At 37.1% G+C, this 20,129-nt stretch overlaps 1 protein-coding gene across 1 annotated transcript in view; it reads left to right on the top strand.

Annotated features, from left to right (window-relative positions):
* Window positions 1-20,129, top strand: part of NKAIN2 (sodium/potassium transporting ATPase interacting 2) — a 1,176,020-nt gene that overhangs the window by 546,304 nt on the left and 609,587 nt on the right. The window contains exon 2 of the mRNA XM_070795835.1: window positions 1,102-1,239. Coding sequence (XP_070651936.1) covers window positions 1,102-1,239 — 138 coding nt within the window. The remainder of the gene's footprint in view (window positions 1-1,101; window positions 1,240-20,129) is intronic.

Genomic DNA, 20,129 nt, shown 5'->3' with positions numbered 1-20,129 from the left:
TTTAAAATCATTTTCCTCTAAATGCTAGCTGAAGACCAATTGTTGAATGTCTGTGCTTAACATCAGTTTCGTTTACAGTGTTTTAGTTTGTTATCATTCCACCTGAGGGCAGGCAGGAAACATACAGCTGAGTTTAATTCACACCGTTCCTTTTGCTTTGTTGGATCTGATGAGAGACTTGCTAGCTATTCAGGTTTCCTTTGTTGATGTAAAATGGCACTTCTGGACTACTGGTCAGTCTCAGGGGTTTTTTTGGTTTTTGGGGGGTTTTTTTGGTGAGTTGGTTCGTTGATTGGTTTTGGTTTTTTCTTCCCACTGTTTAGATTTTTACATATGACTTAATTGTAAGTTTCTAAGCATAGATGAATATAGAAGAATTAGAAATCCCTTGTTTCTTGTGTTTAAACAGTGATGCTTTATTTTTTTTTTCCATTGTTTGAAGTTTCTTTTAGGGCCCTCCTTTTTTCCTGGTTACTGTAGATAACTGGATATGATTTAAAAAAAAAGTCACATTTGATTTATAATCTAATCCTCTTAAGGTTAGAAGGACCCTAGACATTAGTCAAAGTCCTACATTTTACAAATAAGGAATCAGACCCCCAGAGAAAAGAAATGACTTCCTGGGGCACTACGGCTGTCTGTGACAGAGCAACATCCAAAGTCTGGTCTCCTGACTTGCTGAAGAGTTCTTTTTCCTCTCCATCAACCCCGTGTGTTCCATTCCCAACTTATACGATGACATCTGAGCAGATTCTAACAACAAACCCTTCATGGGGACGTCATTCCCCAAGCTTGCTGGTTGATGACTTCAAGTGTTTGACAGTGCATATGACAATATAATTTATCCTGTGACTGCACAGATGACATCCTGCGAATACTACTTGATGCTGCCACAAAATCATCCCTGAAAGGATTGCAGCTGTCTCTGGATCCGTAGCTCCCATAGTCTTCCTTTGAAATATACCCCAAAATGTCATTCTCACTGTTAAAGACAAATGCCAAATATGGTAACACATTTATAGTTGCTGATTATCATGTCAATGTGATCCTTTTTTTCTCTCATCATTGTGCTTATCTATATATCCTATTTTGCTATTCTAGGTTTGTGTGCTGGAGAGGCAAATATTTGACTTCCTTGGATATCAGTGGGCACCTATCCTGGCAAATTTTGTACATATTATTATCGTCATTCTTGGTTTATTTGGAACCATTCAATATAGACCTCGTTACATAACAGGAGTAAGTACCCTTCCTGTTTTCTAAAAATTTTATTGAAATAGAGAAAAAATATGCAAACTATATATGTCTTGAAAATTATTTGTAAACTCTATCTTTAAAGTAGCATGTGTTTGTTTATATAGTTTCATGTTATATCAAAAGTAATTTAAAAAACTGTCAAATTTAAAACACTTGGCAGTGAATAGTAATAAATGGTACTTTATTAAAGTACCAATAAATTGTACTTTCAGCAAATATTCTTTTGTAAATACAAGGACGATAGAAATGCTATGTGAAAAATTATAAAGTCATGTTTTCCAATTTAACAGATTCTAGTGGGACTTTTCCCCATTTTAAATAATTATATTTTGTCAACTGAATAAAGGTAGTTTAAAATCAATACAAATGAACATATAGTATTAATGTAAAAATGTTAATACCTATTAGGGTGAATATTTGACATACTTGAAAGCCAAAACAGTCTGGACCACTCTGTGTCTTTCACAATTCTTTTTTTGGCTTGGAGGAAGTATTTTGCATTCTCACTCAAGTTAAACTTACTTAACATAAAAGTGAAATCCAACTGTGTTGTAGTTGCTATGGGAACCATAACTTAGGATTTTTTACTTTTGTGTGTGTCTCAGATCTCAGCTATAGCTCTTCATTAATGTAGATTTTTTTTATTGCCATCATTTTTTTTTCTGCTTCTTCTGTTTTTGACAAAGCAAAAAATGTATAGTATCTCTTTAAAATTGTAAAGCAAGTTTTTGATAAAGGCATTTATATGAGACACTGTAGCTAAAGATCTGCCTTATTCAGTGCAAACCAGCAAGCCTTCTTGGGTCTTACGAAGCCTCGTTCACATAAAAGACGCCCTCCTATTACTGTTGTTCTCTCTGGCATCTGGAACCCAGATAAAGCTCATGGGTACTGAAACAGGCAATATGGTGGCAACTGGGACCAAGGGGTACGCTGGCTGGCTAAGGTTGAGTTGGGAGCCCCATAGTCTTCTCTGGGAACACACCCAGATGAGCACATGTCCTCTCTAAGGGTATGCTTCCATGTAAATCTTGTAATACTTTTTACAAGAATACAAGTAGGATGTGTTCTGTTGCAGAGGGTTTTTCAGTGCATAAGATATGATAGTAGTGTTCACTTTCTTGTATAAATTGTAATTTTATCCAATGTAAAGGAAGTGGTGCAGTGTGTGGGAGTGGCTTTTCTGTAGTCATAATTCCAGGGTTAAAATCTTTAACCTACCAAATTCTGTATGACTTTGGACAACATAACCTAACCCAATCCTTAGTTTCTTACATTAACAATGAAAGTAATTATTGTGATTATATTGACTCAGTTCAGTGATTATATTGACTCAGTTCAGTTCCGTTCAGTTGCTCAGTTGTGTCCGACTCTTTGCAACCCCATGAACTGCAGCATGCCGGGCTTCCCTGTCCGTCACCAACTCCCGGAGTTTATCCAAACCCATGTCCATTGAGTCAGTGATGCCATCCAACCATCTCATCCTCTGGCATCCCCTTCTCCTCCTGCCCTCATTCTTTCCCAGCATCAGGGTCTTTTCAAATGAGTCAGTTCTTAGCATCAGGTGGCCAAAGTATTGGAGTTTCAGCTTCAACATCAGTCCTTCCAATGAACACCCAGGACTGATCCCTTTTAGAATGGACTGGTTGAATCTCCTTGTAGTCCAAGGGACTCTCAAGAGTCTTCTCCAACACCATAGTTCAAAAGCATCAATTCTTTGGTGCTCAGCTTTCTTTATAGTCCAACTCTTACATCCATACATGACTACTGGAAAAACCATAGCCTTGACTAGATGGACCTGTGTTGACAAAGTAATGTCTCTGCTTTTTAATATGTTGTCTAGGTTGGTCATAATTTTCCTTTCAAGGAGCAAGCATATTTTAATTTCATGGCTGCAATCACTATCTGCAGTGATTTTAGAGCCCCCCAAAATAAAGTCAGCCACATGCTTTAATTTAATTGTTACATGCCATTACATGAAACAGTCTCAATTTACCATTCCTCTTCCATTAGACTTTGAGGCTCCTCCATGATTTTATTCTAATAAATAGTGTTACTCTGAGTATCACCATATAAGTATGTCATGTCCACTTGTGATAAAGTTCCTGGAATAAAAATCTAGGTGTGGATCAAATTTTTTGAATGGCTTAAAAGTTTTTTGCTTCTTTGTTTTGAGGAGTGAGTGGGATATTATATTGGGTTGGCCAAAAAGTTCATTGGGTTTTTCTGTAACATCTCTTTGACCAACTCAATATAAAATGATGTTGGCACAATGCTTGGTATTTAAAAGCTTAGCTTTTTTTAAAAAAATTGTGTTTATTATCATTTGAAAATAATACTGAACTGTATAGACTAATAAGAGCCTGATAGGCAATTTGAAATCGAGTATGGTAATCTAAGTTATTGGTTGAACTCTCTACCACTTTTAAACTGCTACAGCTCTCAAAAATTTTTTTGAGATTTCTGTGTACCAAATTAAACTCATCTTCTTAAATTACATATGCACAAATCTTTTCAATATAAGATACAGTCTCCAGTGTTCCATAAGAGTTACAATGTCATGACATGCCTTTAAGATTGTTAGAGCTTTTATATAATTGAGAGGATCTCTGAAATCTTTCTGAAGTCTTAGCTGCATGTCTTAGCATTGCATCTTTGATTTGATCTTGACTTGCAGACACCATTCTGAATTTGTTCTTTTTCTAGAGGCAACGTCTTTACTTGGAAAATCTTTTGCCAGCTGGAGATGCTGTAAAAGTGAAATTTTTATTTTCCAACCTAGCAAGTCTTCAGTTAACAATGTACCCTCTAAATTGTACTTGAAAACGGGACTGTTCCTTTAGCTCATCTCTCGTAATATCATGTTGCTGCTGCTGCTGCTAAATCGCTTCAGTCGTGTCCAACTCTGTGTGACCCCATAGACGGCAGCCCACCAGGCTCCCCCATCCCTGGAATTCTCCAGGCAAGAACACTGGAGTGGGTTGCCATTTCCTTCTCCACTGCATGAAAGTGAAAAGTGAAAGTGAAGTCGCTCAGTCATGTCCGACTCTTAGCAATCCCATGGACTACAGCCTACCAATATCATGTTATGCGTAGCTAAAAGATGACGAATAATACTGTCAACCGTTTGCTTGGAAATCCCATTAGCCAGATCCACAAGTTTGTAGATATATTTTCTATCTTCAAAGTTACTGCAGGCAATATTTAGCCTTATTGTTCCCACAATAATTGTTGTGAGCCTTCTTTTCTCCAGTCCTCAAAAACCATTTCTTTACTGTTTTTCCTGTTTTCCCTGATAGTCTTCTCACTGTCCTTCTGGCCTCCATCTGCCACCTTGTCTCAGAGTTAATGCTATCTATTTTAGGTTTGTGTTATAGTATCACTCAATTTCTATACTAGTTACCTATTTCTATGTAATTTCTATATAACAAACCATTTCTATATATCAAATTAGTGGAATCTCTTGGCTGTGATGCCCTGCTGAAACTCAAAAGTTGATTCATGAAATTAGAGAATTTGCCATAAAAATGGAATAAAGGATTTTCAGTTTGCCTAAAGATGATAAAAAGAATTTTAGTTAAACAAACTTGAATGGAATCATAGATGACAGAAATTCTGGTCAAAGAGGGATCTGGGTTTAGCAGGAAAATGCAAAATTGGCAACAAGCTGTAACTAACAACACGGTACTGCAGCAGTTAAGAAATATCCATAGTCTTTCTGTATTCTGGATATTGAGATATTAACAATGAAATTTCTTTTCCTTTCCCCTGAAAATGTAAGTTTTTATGATTTCTATATTTGTCATTTTACATCACAATATAAAACAACTCAATATAAAAATAGAGATAAGCACTTTCATCAGTTCACAACTGAAACTTATTTATATTTTTGTACATTTTCTTCATCTGTGTGCAATTGAAATGTATCTGATTACGCTACATCTCAAATATGTGTATTTTTATTTTAAGTAATATCAAATAATTTTGGAATTCATGTGGCTATTTCTTTGATCATGGTCCAGTCAAAGGTTTTAGCATAGTCAATGAAACAGAGATAGATGTTTTCTTCTAAATATCCCTTGCTTTCTCTATAATCCAGAAAATGTTGGCAATTTGGTCTCTAGTTCCTCTTCCTTTTCTAAACCCAGCTTGGACATCTGAATTTCTTGGTTTGCATAATGCTGAAGCCTAGCATACAAGATTTTAAGCATGACCTTTCTTGCATGGGAGTTGAGTGTGATTGCCTGATGGTTAGCATATTCTTCGTTACAACTCTTCTTGGGAATTGGGGCGAGGATTGACTTTGTCCAGTTCTGTGGCCACTGCTGGCTCTCCCAGATTTGCTGACATAATATACACCTTGATGGCATCCAGGCTGGATGAGTTACAACCCGGAATCAAGATAGGCTGGAGAAACATCAACAACCTCAGATATGCAGATGATAGCACTCTAATGACAAAAAGTTAAGAGGAACTAAAGAGCCTCTTGATGAGAGTGAAGGAGGAGAGTGAAAGAGCTGGCTTAAGACTAAATATTAAAAAAAAAAAAAAAAAGATCATGGCATCTGGCCCCATTACTGCATGGCAAATAGAAGGGGAAAAAGTGAAAGTAGTGACAGAGTTCCTCTTCTTGGGCTCCAAAATCACTGTGGATGGTGACTGCAGCCATGAAATCAGAAGATAATTGCTCCTTGGCAGGAAAGTAATGACAAACCTAGACAGTGTGTTGAAAAGCAGAGGCATTACTCTGCTGACAAAGATCCATATAGTCAAGGCTATGGTTTCCCAGTGATCACATATGGTTGTGAGATCTGGACCATAAAGATGGCAGAATGCCAAAGAATTGATGCCTTGGAACTGTGGTGCTGGAGAAGACTCCTCAAAGTCTCTTGGACAGCAAGGAGATCAAACCAATCAATCTTAAGGGAGATCAATTCTGAATATTCACTGGAAGAACTGATGCTGAAGCTGATGCTCCAGTATTTTGGTCATCTGATGAGAACAGACGACTCAGTGGAAAACTCCCTGATGCTGGGAAAGATTGAGGGAGAAGAAGAACATATCAGAGGATAAGATGGTTAAATGGCATCACTGATGCGATGAACATGGACTTGGGAAAACTCCGGGAGATGGTCATGGACAGGGAGGCCTGGTGTGCTGCAGTCCATGGGGTCACAAAGAGTCAGACTCGACTGGGCGACTGAACAACAACAGCAATTTCATTGTTTATTTAACTCTTTACATATTATTATATATTATGTAATATAATAAATATATTATGCTATGGTATATATCGGGGGCTTCCCTGGTGGCTCAGTGGTAAAGAATCCACTTGCCAGTGTAGGTGATGCAGGTTTGATCCCTGGGTCAAGAAGATCCCTTGGAGAAGGAAATGGCAAACCACTCCAGTATTTTTGCCTGGGAAATCCCATGGACAGAGGAGTCTGGTGGGCAACAGGGATTGCAAAAGAGTCCCACACAACTTAGCAACTAAACAACAACAATAATGTGTATATCATTATACATCATACTGTTCTCCTGTTTTTATGATAAATATTTCCCTGTAATCATCACCATAAAAAATGCCCTCATCTTCATTTGTGATTTTGATCCTTAAAAAAAGATACCTAAATATAACTAAATAATATGAACAAGTTTAAATCCTTTAGTATATAGTTGACAATTATGCATCCAGAATCATTTTATTAAATTATCCTCCCACCAATGTACAGCAGTGTTTTTCACTGCACCCCTTCTAACCCTGAATACTATCTGTTCTCATATTTTTTTAATCTACTGAAAGAAAAAGTGTCATTTTTATTGTATTTCTTATCTTACTGAATTGAACTTTTTTCATATTTTCATTAGCCGTTTTTATTTCCTTTTCAAGGGATTGTCATGCTGTATTCATTGCTCATTTTTCTGTGGGGCCTTAGTGTTACCATAACAATTTTTACATATAGATCACTTAGTAAAGATCCTTACCCTTTTAAATATCATACATTTTCATTTTGATATTTATTGTTTTTCTCTTATTAAAATGAACTTTCTGTTTGTGATAACTTCTATTTATTTTTTAAGTTTATTTTTAATTGGAGGCTAATTGCTTTACAATGTTGTATTGGTTTCTGCCATATAACTGTGAATCAGCCTTAGGTATACATGTATCCCCTTTCTCTTGAGCCTCCCTCCCATCCTACCCCCATCCCACCCCTCAAGGTTATCACAGAGTGTAATGATGTGTTCATTACCTGTAGGCCTAATTTTGCTAAAACAAAAAGGCAGATGCCCAAAAATAGAGGCTAAGAAAAAAAGTGTCACTTTCCACATTTGCTATTTGTAGAGAGTTTCAATTTATTGATGGTACATATTATTCTATTAATTGAAAGCTTCCTCCCCGCCTAAAATAAGCATGTGGGCATCCTTGAAACACTGAGCACAGTAGCAACAAATAAAATTTAGAGTATTGGTAATGAGTTTCATTTCCTTAACTAATTTTCTCTTTCATAAGAACAAAGAAGAAAAATTTACAACAGTTAATTGGGACAAGAACTCATTAGTACCCTTTGAAGGCCTCTGGCATTTCAAAGAATATAATATGTTGAAGTAAAATTAAATGGATGATTTCAATTCCAAGCAAAAGACATTTGAAGCAAGAATCCATAAAAAGTATCTGTATTGCATAACTCTGTAGCATCAAGAGTCCCAAAGAAAAGCCCAGATTAACTTTGGTGGAATAATTCATACATAAATACATACAAATGGCTCCCATGAAAGAATTACCTTATGTCATAAATGAAATTGCCAGATACATCTTCATTTGGGCTAAAGACACTGGCAAGCAGAATATGATTTGAGATATCCAGTAGGTATTAGTTAATGACAAAAAATGTTGATGAATTGCATGCTTTAAATTGTCTAAGATAATCTGAGGAGTATGTGGTTCCTAACTGGGAAAGGCACAGCAATTTTTTTGGTGATATTACCACAAAACATGTTGTCATAACTCTCATTATTTTTTCCTGTTTTTTTCTTTCTTCCCTCTCTTCCTTCATTCCTTCCTTTTCTTTCCTCTTACCTTCTCCCCACCCTCCTTCCCTCCCTTTCTCCGTATTTAACCAAGTTATTTTGAAAGAAAGAAGAATACCTTGCAGAGCTTGAAACCACTGACTTGGTCAGTTAAACTCATCCCAAAACTAGAAATGAATTCAAAATAGCTAAAAATCCATTATTCAGATTTCATAAAAACAAGAGAAGAGAACAACATACCAAAATCACAGTGATAGGAATCATATATCTTCTTTTCTTACCATTTCCATCACCGTTCACAGATGCTACTAGATTACTTCCTCTACAAATCCTACAAACCTCACATTAACTTTGTAAATTTTCTGTTCAAACTCATGTAACTAGGAAATAGCAGAGTCGGGATATGGACCCATGCTCTTAACCAAAGCCATACTCTTAACTACCATACTGAACTACCTTTTATGTGCACAGCTCAAAGGGCCATAATTTATCTGACAAATGAAAACAGGTTTTGTTAAGATTTTGGCAGATCCAAAATCTGTCATAGCATTTGCCGTTTGAAGAGCAGTTAGATTTTAAATTGCTGTCTGCAATTTATATCATTCTTATATCAAGGTTAATGGTATTTGCTATGTATTTAGTGAGGAAATGACCTTTTGTCTCCAGAATTAAGAACACAAAGCCCTAATGGTGCACATTTTATTTTTGCAGAAGGATAGTATCAGAGAGTATCCTTAATTTCCTGAAATAATGAATTAAAATGATATTTTAAAATTGTTTCTTATGGCAATCAACATTTGATAATGGTAATTCATATATATACATAGTACATATGTATGTATATAAACATAATTTGCATATGATTTATAGTATATATTAAGAACAGAAGTATCTCCACATTTATTTCAAGGAGCTTTAAGTAGCTGGTAGGAGAATTCATTTCTATATAATTGAAAAAATACCCTTATTATATACCAAAACATGCATGTATGTATATTACTATTCCTATAGAGTTTTTATATGACATCAGTTTAGGTTATAATAAGTAATCCAAATTAAACAAGTGGGAAAAACTGGGATCAGTATCCTGTTTTGTTACCAAAAAAATCAAGAGATTAAAATAGTATGTGACATGATGTACAAGTTGCTCAGTTATGTCCAGCTGTTTGCGTTATGTACAACAGTTATGTGCTTTGCATTATGTACAACAACAGTTATGTACAACTCATGGATTGTAGCCTGCCAGGATCCCATCTCCATGGAATTCTCCAGGCAAAAATACTGGAGTGGTTGCCATTCCCTTCTCCAAGGGATCTTCCCGACTCAGGGATTGAACCTGGGTCTCCTGCATTGCAGGCAGATTCTTTACTGTCTGAACCACCAGGGAAGTCCTTTAAACTAGTACAGTTACAGCTGATTTCAGGAAGCAGGAATATGATGTTTAGAAAGAGAAGCCAATATTCATGAATTGTCATTCCTTGTTTTTTTTTTTAAATAATGAACTATTAGACTGTCATTAAACCTCTACTCATTCTTCTGAAATAATGAAGAATTGAATACTGCTTTCAGTTTGCATATTAAAATTTTAGATGAATAATTTCACATTGTTGCTGAGTACTAAACTTTGCTTCCTCAATTTGAGACACTTTTTTCCCCTATATTATTATTTAACATATTAATAATGGTTTATCAATGAGTGTTTCTTTGTGAATTGACACATATCCTTCTCTCCTTTGAGGGAGGGCAGAGCATAAAAAGACATCAATGAGTCAGCTTCAGACAACATGTCATCTGTTCTGACGTCCTTGATTTTGCTTTTCCTTGAGCCAGTTTATTAAAAGAAAGGAAACCCATGTCATCTGGGACAAGTCTTGAAGGCCACATGGAGTTATCAGAAGACAAAGCTAAGACCTATTATATAAAACCATTCTGTTATGGCAGTTTGGGACATGTATAGATTCCTCAGAGGGTGTGCAAAAGCAAATAGAAACTCAATTTGTATGGGGGAAAAAAAAAAAAAACTCCATGTTTTTGGAATTTACTATTTACTGATAACCAGCCATGGTTTGAATTTTAAGTTTTTAAGGAGCTCAGGTCCCCGTGGAAACTATAACCAATAGCAATATGAGGAGTAAGTTCTGTGTCCGACTCCCAAGTCATATGTTTCTTTCACTCTAGTAATATGACTGTCCTAAAAATTTGTGTACTGTATTTGGTCATTTCTAGGAAATTATTAATCTATGTTTAGGCAGTTGTTTTGAGTATTTGATTCATTTTTTGCAGGAAAAAATATCCAAAAGGAAATGTATTGCAGCTGAAGCATTAAAAATGCACACTTTCTGTTCAGGACAGAAAATCAATGTAGATTAGAGATGAAAAGACTTGAGATAGTAGTAAATTAACATTGCTTCTAATGACTTAGTAGTTGTGAAAATAAGTCTTTTCCCATAAGCCTGGGAGGGGGGAAAAAACATCATTACAAGTTTTATGGATTTAGCCTCTAGTTCTAAAATAAATGTAATAATGCAACATGGTGAATGCAATTTATTCTCAAAAGGATGTATTCCCTTAGGGAATTGTGGGCCATTTATTCTACAAGAATATACTTGTGCTCACATTCTGTTGTTAGGCTGTGACTAAAGATTTATAGAATGTGGCAAGTATAAGTAATTACATTCTAACAGTCTAATTTCTGTTTGTAAGTCATCAAATAATTTTTGGAAAAAAATTCTGAGGAGAGACGTGAGATAGATCAGTTCAGTTCAGTTGCTCAGTTGTGTCTGACTCTTTGCAGCACCATGGACCGCAGCACACCAGGCTTCCCTGTCCATCACCAACTCTCAGAGCTTGCTCAGACTCATATCCATCGAGTCAGTGATGCCATCCAACCATCTCATCCTCTCGTCGTCCCCTTCTCCTCCTGCCTTTAATCTTTCCCAGTATCAGGGTATTTTCCAGTGAATCAGTTCTTCTCATCAGCTGGCTAAAGTATTGGAGATTCAGCTTTAGCATCAGTCCTTCCAAAGAATATTCAGGACTGATTTCCTTTAGGATTGACTGGTTTGGTCTCCTTGCAGTCCAAGGGATTCTCAAGAGTCTTGTCCAATACCACAGTTCAAAAGCATCAATTCTTTGACACTCAGCTTTCTTTATAGTCCAGAATTTCAAAAACAAAATGTAAAATTAGATTTATAATAAGATAAAAATCCTCTTCCTTGCCTTTCTCCAGCTGTTCCTAGTCTCTTTATAGTTCCTGAGTGGTCTATATAGAGACATGTCAGAGGGTCTGTAAAAGCAAAATCATTTTACTCTAATTTATTTTTGGATCACGCTGTTTTGACAGTCCCCCTCCCAAATCTCCCCTTCCCAATGAAGTTTGTCTTTCTTTTATTCTTGAAAGTGAGAAAACAGGCTTTAAAAAAAATACATTTCCTATTTCCATTTCTTACTCATTCTGTTCATATTTTGGAAACCCATTGCTTTCCTGTTTGAGTTTAGGCCATTTTCTTCGGACTTGACCATGATTTTATCAGCAACTTTTTGTTTTTAGGTTAGGCTCTTCTTTCCTGGAGATTTCCCTCTCTCCAGTCTAAATTGGTGGCTCTTCAGGCCTATTACACATCCATCTATCCTTCTCTGCACCCCCTGAGTTAGAGTCATGCTTTCTTAGATCATACCTATTTTCTTTCTAGTATTCTTCACACAAATTTCTGAGAAAGTTTGTTCTGAGTTTATTCTACCTTTACACTTGAGTGATAGGTTTACTAGAGGCAGAATTCATGGGTGAGAATCAATCTTCCTTCGAGCAGTGAAGTAATTTTCAATTGTATTCTAGGAAGCAAGGTTACTGTTGGGAAGTCTGAATCAATCTGTTCTTCATTCTTTTGTAGGTAACTTGAAAAAACATCTTGCAATATTCATTTCATAAGGGTTGTCTTACCATTTCCAAAGGAGGTGTCTGAGTGTGGACCTAATTGAAAATTTTGTAGGCCTTTTTGATTTGAAAGCATGAATACCTTCAACTCTGGAGTGTTTGTGTATCTATCATTTTGATGATGATTATGCTTTTGACCATTTGACTTTATCTTCAGGTAATTTAATTTAACAGTTATATGTATTATAACTTTGTTTATTTACTTATTTTAAAAATCTCATTTTTTTTTTTCCTATAGGGGATTAAATGCTTCTCTGTTTCCAAAGGTGGTGGAGGGACTGTGCTTGTCTTCCAGCCCACATTTACACTCACTGTTATTCATACGTTCCTTCCTCAAGTCTCCAGATTTTAAAGAATTCTGCCTAGTAGTTAATCTTCCTCTGCATCTGTGGCTCATCCATATATACTGTGGACTGCCAGTTGCTCTACTCTGCTTATTAATGAGCACTTAAATGTCCAGTCTTCCTCTTCCGGCAATTGATCGAAATAGCTCTATTTTGCTGCTCATAATTTTAGGGCTGTAGAAGTTGCATGCTGTTTGCCTTTTTGAATCAGAAGTGGAACAGTAACTATTAAAGTCCATTAAAGGTGGTGCTAGTGGTAAAGAACCCGCCTGCCAAGGCAGGAGACATAAGAGACATGAGTTCAGTCCCTGGATCAGGAAGATCCCCTGGAGGAGGAAATGATACCCATTCCATATTCTTGCCTGGAGAATCCCATGGACAGAGGAACCTGGTGGACTACAGTCTATGGGGTTGCAAAGACTTAGACACAATTGAAGTGACTTAGCATGCAGACACACACAACATATTTTACTTTGAAATTGTTTCCTTTTCTCAGGGAGTTCTGAACAGGTGGCTTTGTTATACAAAGGTATGGAAATCCAATGACTATTAGAATTCCTTCACTCTTTAAAAAGTCCTTCATTGATTGTTTATTATATGGTAAGGACTATGCTATGTGTAAGTTATACCATAACAAAGAAAGCCTCCAAATGTTTCCATTTTAAAAGAGGGGAGAAGAAATATGTAACCATGTAAAAACAATGCTTATCATAAATTCTATGAGAGATGTAAAGGATATCACAAGATTCCCAGAACAGATTCGATAAGTCAACAAGGGGGCTGAAAAGATTCCAGAGATCCTTCATAGAGGAAATGACACATGAATTAAGATTTAACATTTGAGTATGATGGGGAAGACAGGAAGAGGTGATAATTTCAGGCAAAGATAACAGAAGTAAAAGCATAGAGGTGTTTAAAAATGTAACAGTATTTTTATTGATTTGTATTAGATCCACATGTCTGCTACACAGAGGCTGGACTAGTTAAAATTAAGGCTAACTTGGTAGCCTTTTTTTCCCCCTTCATCAGGCTCTCCCATCAGAAAGCTTCCATAAGCTTCTTATCCTCTCCATCAGAGGGCAGACAGACTGAAAACCACAATCACAGAAAACTAACCAATCTAACCACATGGACCACAGCTTTGTCTAACTCAAGGCTATAAGGCCATACCATGTAGGGCCATGCAAGACAGACGGGTCATGGTGAAGAGTTCTGACAAAATGTGTCCACTGGAGAAGGGAATGGCAAAACACTTCAGCATTCTTGTCTAGAGAACCCCATGAATAGTATGAAAAGACAAAAAGACAGGACACTGAAAGATGAACTCCCCAGGTCGGTAGGTGCCCAATATGCCACTGGAGATTAGTGGAGAAAAAACTCCAGAAAGAATGAAGAGATGAAGCTAAAGTAAAAACAACACCCAGTTGTGGATGTGACTGGTGATGGAAGTAAAGTCCGATGCTTTAAAGAGCAATATTGCATAGGAACCTGGAATATTATGTTCATGAATCAAGGCAAATTGGAAGTGGTCAAACAGGAGATAGCAAGAGTGAATGTCAACATTTTAGGAATAAGCAAAAATGGATTGGAATAGGTGAATTTAACTCAGATGACCATTATATCCACTATTGTAGGCAAGAATCCCTTTGAAGAAATGTAGTACCATCATAGTCAACAAAATAGTCAAATGCAGTACTTGGATGCAATCTCAAAAACGACAGAATGATCTCTGTTCCTTTCCAAGGCAAACCATTCAATATCACAGTAATCCAAGTCTATACCCCGACCACTAATGCTGAAGAAGCTGAAGCTGAACGGTTCTATGAAGACCTATAAGACCTTCTAGAACTAACACTCACAAAAGATGTCCTTTTCATTATAGGGGACTGAAATGCAAAAGTAGGAAGTCAAGAAACACCTGGAATAACAGGCAAATTTGGCCTTGGAGTACAGAATGGAGCAGGTCAAAGGCTAACAGAGTTTAGCCAAGAGAATACATTGGTCACAGCAAACATCCTCTTCCAACAACACAAGAGAAGACTCTACACATGGACCTCACCAGATGGTCAACACCAAAATCAGACTGATTATATTCTTTGCAGCCAAAGATGGAGAAGCTCTATACAGTCAGCAAAAATAAGACCGGGAGCTGACTGTGTCTCAGAACATGAACTCTTTATTGTCAAATTCAAACTTAAATTGAAGAAAGTAGGGAAAACCGCTAGACTATTCAGGTATGACCTAAATCAAACCCCTTAGAAAGATAGAGTGGAATTGAAAAATAGATTCAAAGGATTAGATCTGATAGACAGAGTGCATGATGAACTATGGACAGAGATTTGTAACATTGTACAGGAAACAGGGATTAAGACCATCCCCAAGAAAAAGAAATGCAAAAAAGCAAAATGGCTATCTGAGGAATGCTTACAAATAGCTGTGAAAAGAAAAGAAGCAAAAAGCAAAGGAGAAGAGGAAAGAATACCCATTTGAATGCAGAGTTCCAAAGAATAGCAAGGAGACATAAGAAAGCCTTCCTCAGTGATCAGTGAAAAGAAATAGAGAAAAACAAAAGAATGGGAAAGACGAGATCTCTTCAAGAAAATTAGAGATACCAAGGGAACATTTCATGCAAAGATGGGCTTGATAAAGGACAGAAATTATATGGGCCTAACAGAAGCAGAAGATATTAAGAAGAGGTGGCAAGAATACACAGAAGAACTGTACAAAAAAAGATCTTCATGACCCAGATAATCACGATGGTGTGATCACTCACCTAGAGCCAGACATCCTGGAATGTAAAGTCAGATGGCCCTTAGGAAGGATCTCTATGAACAAAGCTGGTGGAGGTGATGGAATTCCAGTTGAGCTATTTCAAATCCTGAAAGATGATGCTGTGAAAGTGATGCACTCAAAATGCCAACAGATTTGGAAAACTCAGCAGTGGCCACAGGACTGGAAAAGGTCAGTTTTCATTCCAATTCCAAAGAAAGGCAATGCCAGAGATTGCTCAAACTATCACACAATTGCACTCATCTCACATGGTAGTAAAGTAATGTCCCAAAGTCTCCAAGCCAGGCTTCAACAGTATGTGAACCATGAACTTCCAGATGTTCAAGCTGTTTTTAGAAAAGGTAGAGGAACCAGAAATCAAATTGCCACATCTGCTGGATCATCAAAAAAAACAAGAGAGTTCCAGAAAAACATCTACTTCTGCTTTATTGAATATGCCAAAGTCTTTGACTGTGTGGATCACAACAAACTGGATAATTCTTAAAGTGATGGGAATACCAGACCACCTCATCTGCCTCTTGAGAAATCTGTATGCAGGTCAGGAAGCAGCAGTTAGAACTGGACATGGAACAGCAGACTGGTTCCAAATACGAAAAGGGGTACATCAAGGCTGTATATTGTCACCCTGCTTATTTAACTTATATGCAGAGTACATCATGAGAAACGCTGGGCTGGATGAAGCACAAGCTGGAATCAAGATTGCCAGGGGAAATATCAATAACCTCAGATATGCAGATGACACCACCCTTATGGCAGAAAGTGAAGAACTAAAGAGCCTCTTGAAGAAAGTGGAAGGGGAAAGTGAAAAGTTGGCTCAAAACTCAACATTCAGAAAACTAAAGTCATGGCATCCAGTCCCATTATTTCATGGCAAATAGATGGAGAAACAGTGGAAACAGTGGCAGACTTTATTTATTCGGGCTTGAAAATCACTGCAGATGGTGACTGCAGCCATGAAATTAAAGGACGCTTAGTCTTTGGCAGGAAAGGTATGACCAACCTAGACAGCATATTCAAAAGCAAAGATGTTGCTTTTCCAACAAAGGTCTGTCTAGTCCAGGCTTTGGTTTTTTAGTAGACATGTATGGATGTGAGAGTTTTACTATAAAGAAAGCTGAGCACTAAAGAATTGATGCTTTTTAACTGTGGTGTTGGAGAAGACTCTTGAAAATCATTTGGACTGCAAGAAGATACAAGCAGTCCATAGTAAAGGAAATCAGTCCTGAGTGTTCATTTGAAGGACTGATGTTGAAGCTGAAACTCCAATTCTTTGACCACCTGATGCGAGGAAATGACTCATTGGAAAAGACTCTGATGCTGGGAAAGATTGAAGGTGGGGAGAGAAGGGGATGACAGAGGACAAGATGGTTATATGGCATCACCAATTCAATGGACATGAGATTGATTAAACTCCCGGAGTTGGTGATGGACTGGGAAGCCTGGCATGCTTCGGTCCATGGAGTCGCAAAGAGTTGGACGTGACTGAGTGACTGAACTGAACTGAACTTAGAGACCAGAATAGAGACCAGAATAAAGAAAATACTTGCCCATCCTAAATTTTTATATAAGACATTCTCTATATATTTAGGAGTTTTATATATGCAGGAGTCCTAAGTGGCTAGCAGCATGGCAGGGAAGAAGAAATTAAAAGATAGGTATGTTTCTAGATATTTTCAAGAAGAGGCTGGGAAGTGGTGGAAGCATTTCACAAGGCAGTCATTAAAGTAAGATGAGCAATTTGGGGAAAAAATTTTGAAAATTCAGTTCTAAACTTTCATTTTCTGATTAGTTATATGGATATTACCAAATATGGATGTCTCAAACCCTTTGTAAACTGTTCCCTAACAACTTGATACCACTTTTAGTTAAAAATAGTAAATATTATGTAGTATGTAGATAACATGGTTTTATCATCCTAAAATAGAATACCTTTGTTGTTGTTTACTTGCTAAGTCATGTCCAACTCTTTTGAGAGCCCATGGACTGTAACCATCCAGGCTTCTCTGTCCATGGCATTTCCCAGGCAAGATTACTGGAGTGGGTTGCCATTTCCTTCTCCAGGGGATCTTCCCAACCCAGGGATCAAACCTGTGTCTCCTGCATTGCAGGTGGATTCTTTACTGCTGAGCCACCAGAAAAGCCCTGAATGCCTTTATTAAATACCTGGTAATTGGGTTTCCCAAGTGGTGCTAGTGGTGAAGAACCCAATGTTTTCAGTACAGGAGAATTATGATTCTGCTGTGTGCCGTGGTGGGTGGTTTAGTCAAGTGGGTGTCTGACTTATCCGCTTCCTGGTATGATTCTGACCACCAGCTGACTGTCCATTAGAGTCTATGGGCCTCCAGCTAGCCAGTATTTTAGACTGTCTACATGCCTACTGCTTTTCAGGAAAACCTCAAAATCACTGCCACTCAATACCTACCAAGTGTTCAAATAAGAAAGATGATATTTATGGGGAGTTGCTGAAAGAATAAGTGGTGAATGTATTCTGCCAGACCCTTTATATCCTATCCTACACAAACAGGGCTTCATACCTATACTGGATCAGTTTAGAATTTTCAGTGCATTATTTACTCCTGATTTGCATTTTAGCTATACATCAGTTAACCTACATTGAGTGCTTTTATAAGAAACAAACTTATGACCTCTATTCGTTGTCAAGGTTTTGTTGAACTAGGGGAGGAAAACTTTTCCCTTCTTCCCTTCTAGGTTCTATGGCTGGTCTAATAATTAAATTGATGTAAGATAGATTAACAGGAGGAAAACAAATTTAATTTTCTATATGCAGGAATCCCTTAAAATATGAGACTAAAAGAAGTGGCCAGAGCAAGCAGATTTTATGCCTTTTAGAGAAATAAATAACACATTTGTGAAGAATTGATAAGAGAAAGAAATTTTGGCTTGGAGTGGTAAATTAGTGAGAAGTAACAAGGTTTGTTTATACAGCCTTTTGGCTGTAAATTCCCTATCTTTGGTGAAAAGAATATTTCTCTACATCTTGGAATAGGGATTACCTTTCACATGAGATTTATTTCCTGCTTTAAAGGGGACAGAGGAGGGCTAGAATGCTTCTATTTCACCAGCCTTTCCTCAAATAACTTTAATTCAAAATAATCAGTGTGCCAGACTGGCATATTGTGATCTCCTTCATCCAAATCCTGGAAATAGTAATGTTTTACTTGTGTAGTAGGTTGTTTTTCCTTGAGATCCTGATAAACTTAGCACTAGATACACATAATTTTAAGATTAAATATGTGACCTGCCAAAGTTTTCCAAAACAAACACACAAAAAAGCTTTCTATATCTATTTTCTGATAAACTAATAAAAGTAATTCTTTTAGTATACATCTGCTAACACTCTGTGCCAGACACTCCTCTAGATCCTGTGTATTCAACATTGAAAAGACCAAATTCAAGCTTTTATGGGCAAAACAGACAGTATACAGGCAGTAAGAAATAGGTCACAGAATGACATTACAATATGAAAGCTTGTTCTCTCTGTCTCTCTCTTTTTTTAATATGTGTTTGTGTGTGTGTGTAAGTTGCACAATTGTGTCCAACTGTTTCCAGGAGATCTTTTGACCCAGGAATCGAACCCAAGTCTCCTGCATGGCAGGCAGATTCTTTACAGTATGAGCCACCGAGGAAGCCTATATATATATATTCCCTGGAGAAGGTAATGGCTACCCACTCCAGTATTCTTGCCTGGAAAATTCCGTGGACAGAGGAGCCTGGTAGGATACAGTCCCAGGGATCTCTTTGTCAGGGGCTGCAGGTTTGTTGTAGTAGCATCGTGTTAGTCGCTCAGTCGTGTTTGGCTCTGTGCAACCCCATGGACTGTAGCCTGCCAGGCTCCTTTGTCCATGGAATTCTCCAGTCAAGAATACTGTTTCCTCCTCCAGGGGATCTTCCCAACCAAAGGATCGAGCCGAGGTCTCCAGCACTGGATTCTTACTACTGGACTGCCAGGAAAGCCCTATGCTTTGATATTAACTTCAAAATTATTACATTCAGTTAAAAAATTAAACCTATTAGAACTATAATTGAAATTACTTTAAGTTGATTTTATGTGAAACTTTATGAGATTTAAGCTCGCCATCCAACAACTTGGTATGCCTTTTCATTCTAATTTCTCTTGTATTAGTTTGATCAATAAGATTTTGCAGGCTCTTTCCTGTAGATTTTATACTTTTCTTGTTAAGTTTATTTCTGTATACTTTGTAAATTTTACAGCAATTGTGAGTGGAATGTTTCCCGCTTTCTAAGTGCTTATTAAAATGGAGAAAATATGTTGCTTTTGTGTATTTATCTTGTTCAGATTTTCTTATTAATGAAGTTTTTCTAGCATCCTTTGGATTTTTTAGGTGATATCTTTAAGAAAATAAACTTTTTTCATTTATGCGCAATAATAGTATTATATATTTTTATTGTATTCATAAGACTCTCTAATACAGTTAAAAATATATGTGGCAATTACACAAATCTCAGTCAAGTTCCTGAATTTTAATGTAAAGATTTTGGTGGCATTGCATGCTTGCTCAGTCATGTCTGAATCTTTGTGACCCCCATGGGCTGTAGCCTGCCAGGTTCTTCTGTCCATGAAGTTTTCCAGGCAAGAATACTGGAGGGGGTTGCCATTTCCTACCCCAGGGTAAAGATTTTAATATTTTGCTATTTATTTTATAATTGCTATTCAGATCAGATCAGATCAGTCGCTCAGTCGTGTCCGACTCTTTGCGACCCCATGAATCGCAGCACACCAGGCCTCCCTGTCC

This window comes from Bos indicus, chromosome 9, assembly GCF_029378745.1.
Source record: "Bos indicus isolate NIAB-ARS_2022 breed Sahiwal x Tharparkar chromosome 9, NIAB-ARS_B.indTharparkar_mat_pri_1.0, whole genome shotgun sequence".
NCBI lineage: Eukaryota > Metazoa > Chordata > Mammalia > Artiodactyla > Bovidae > Bos > Bos indicus.
The sequence above is the reverse complement of the archived record's forward strand: the minus strand, read 5'-3'. Positions and strand labels throughout refer to the sequence as shown.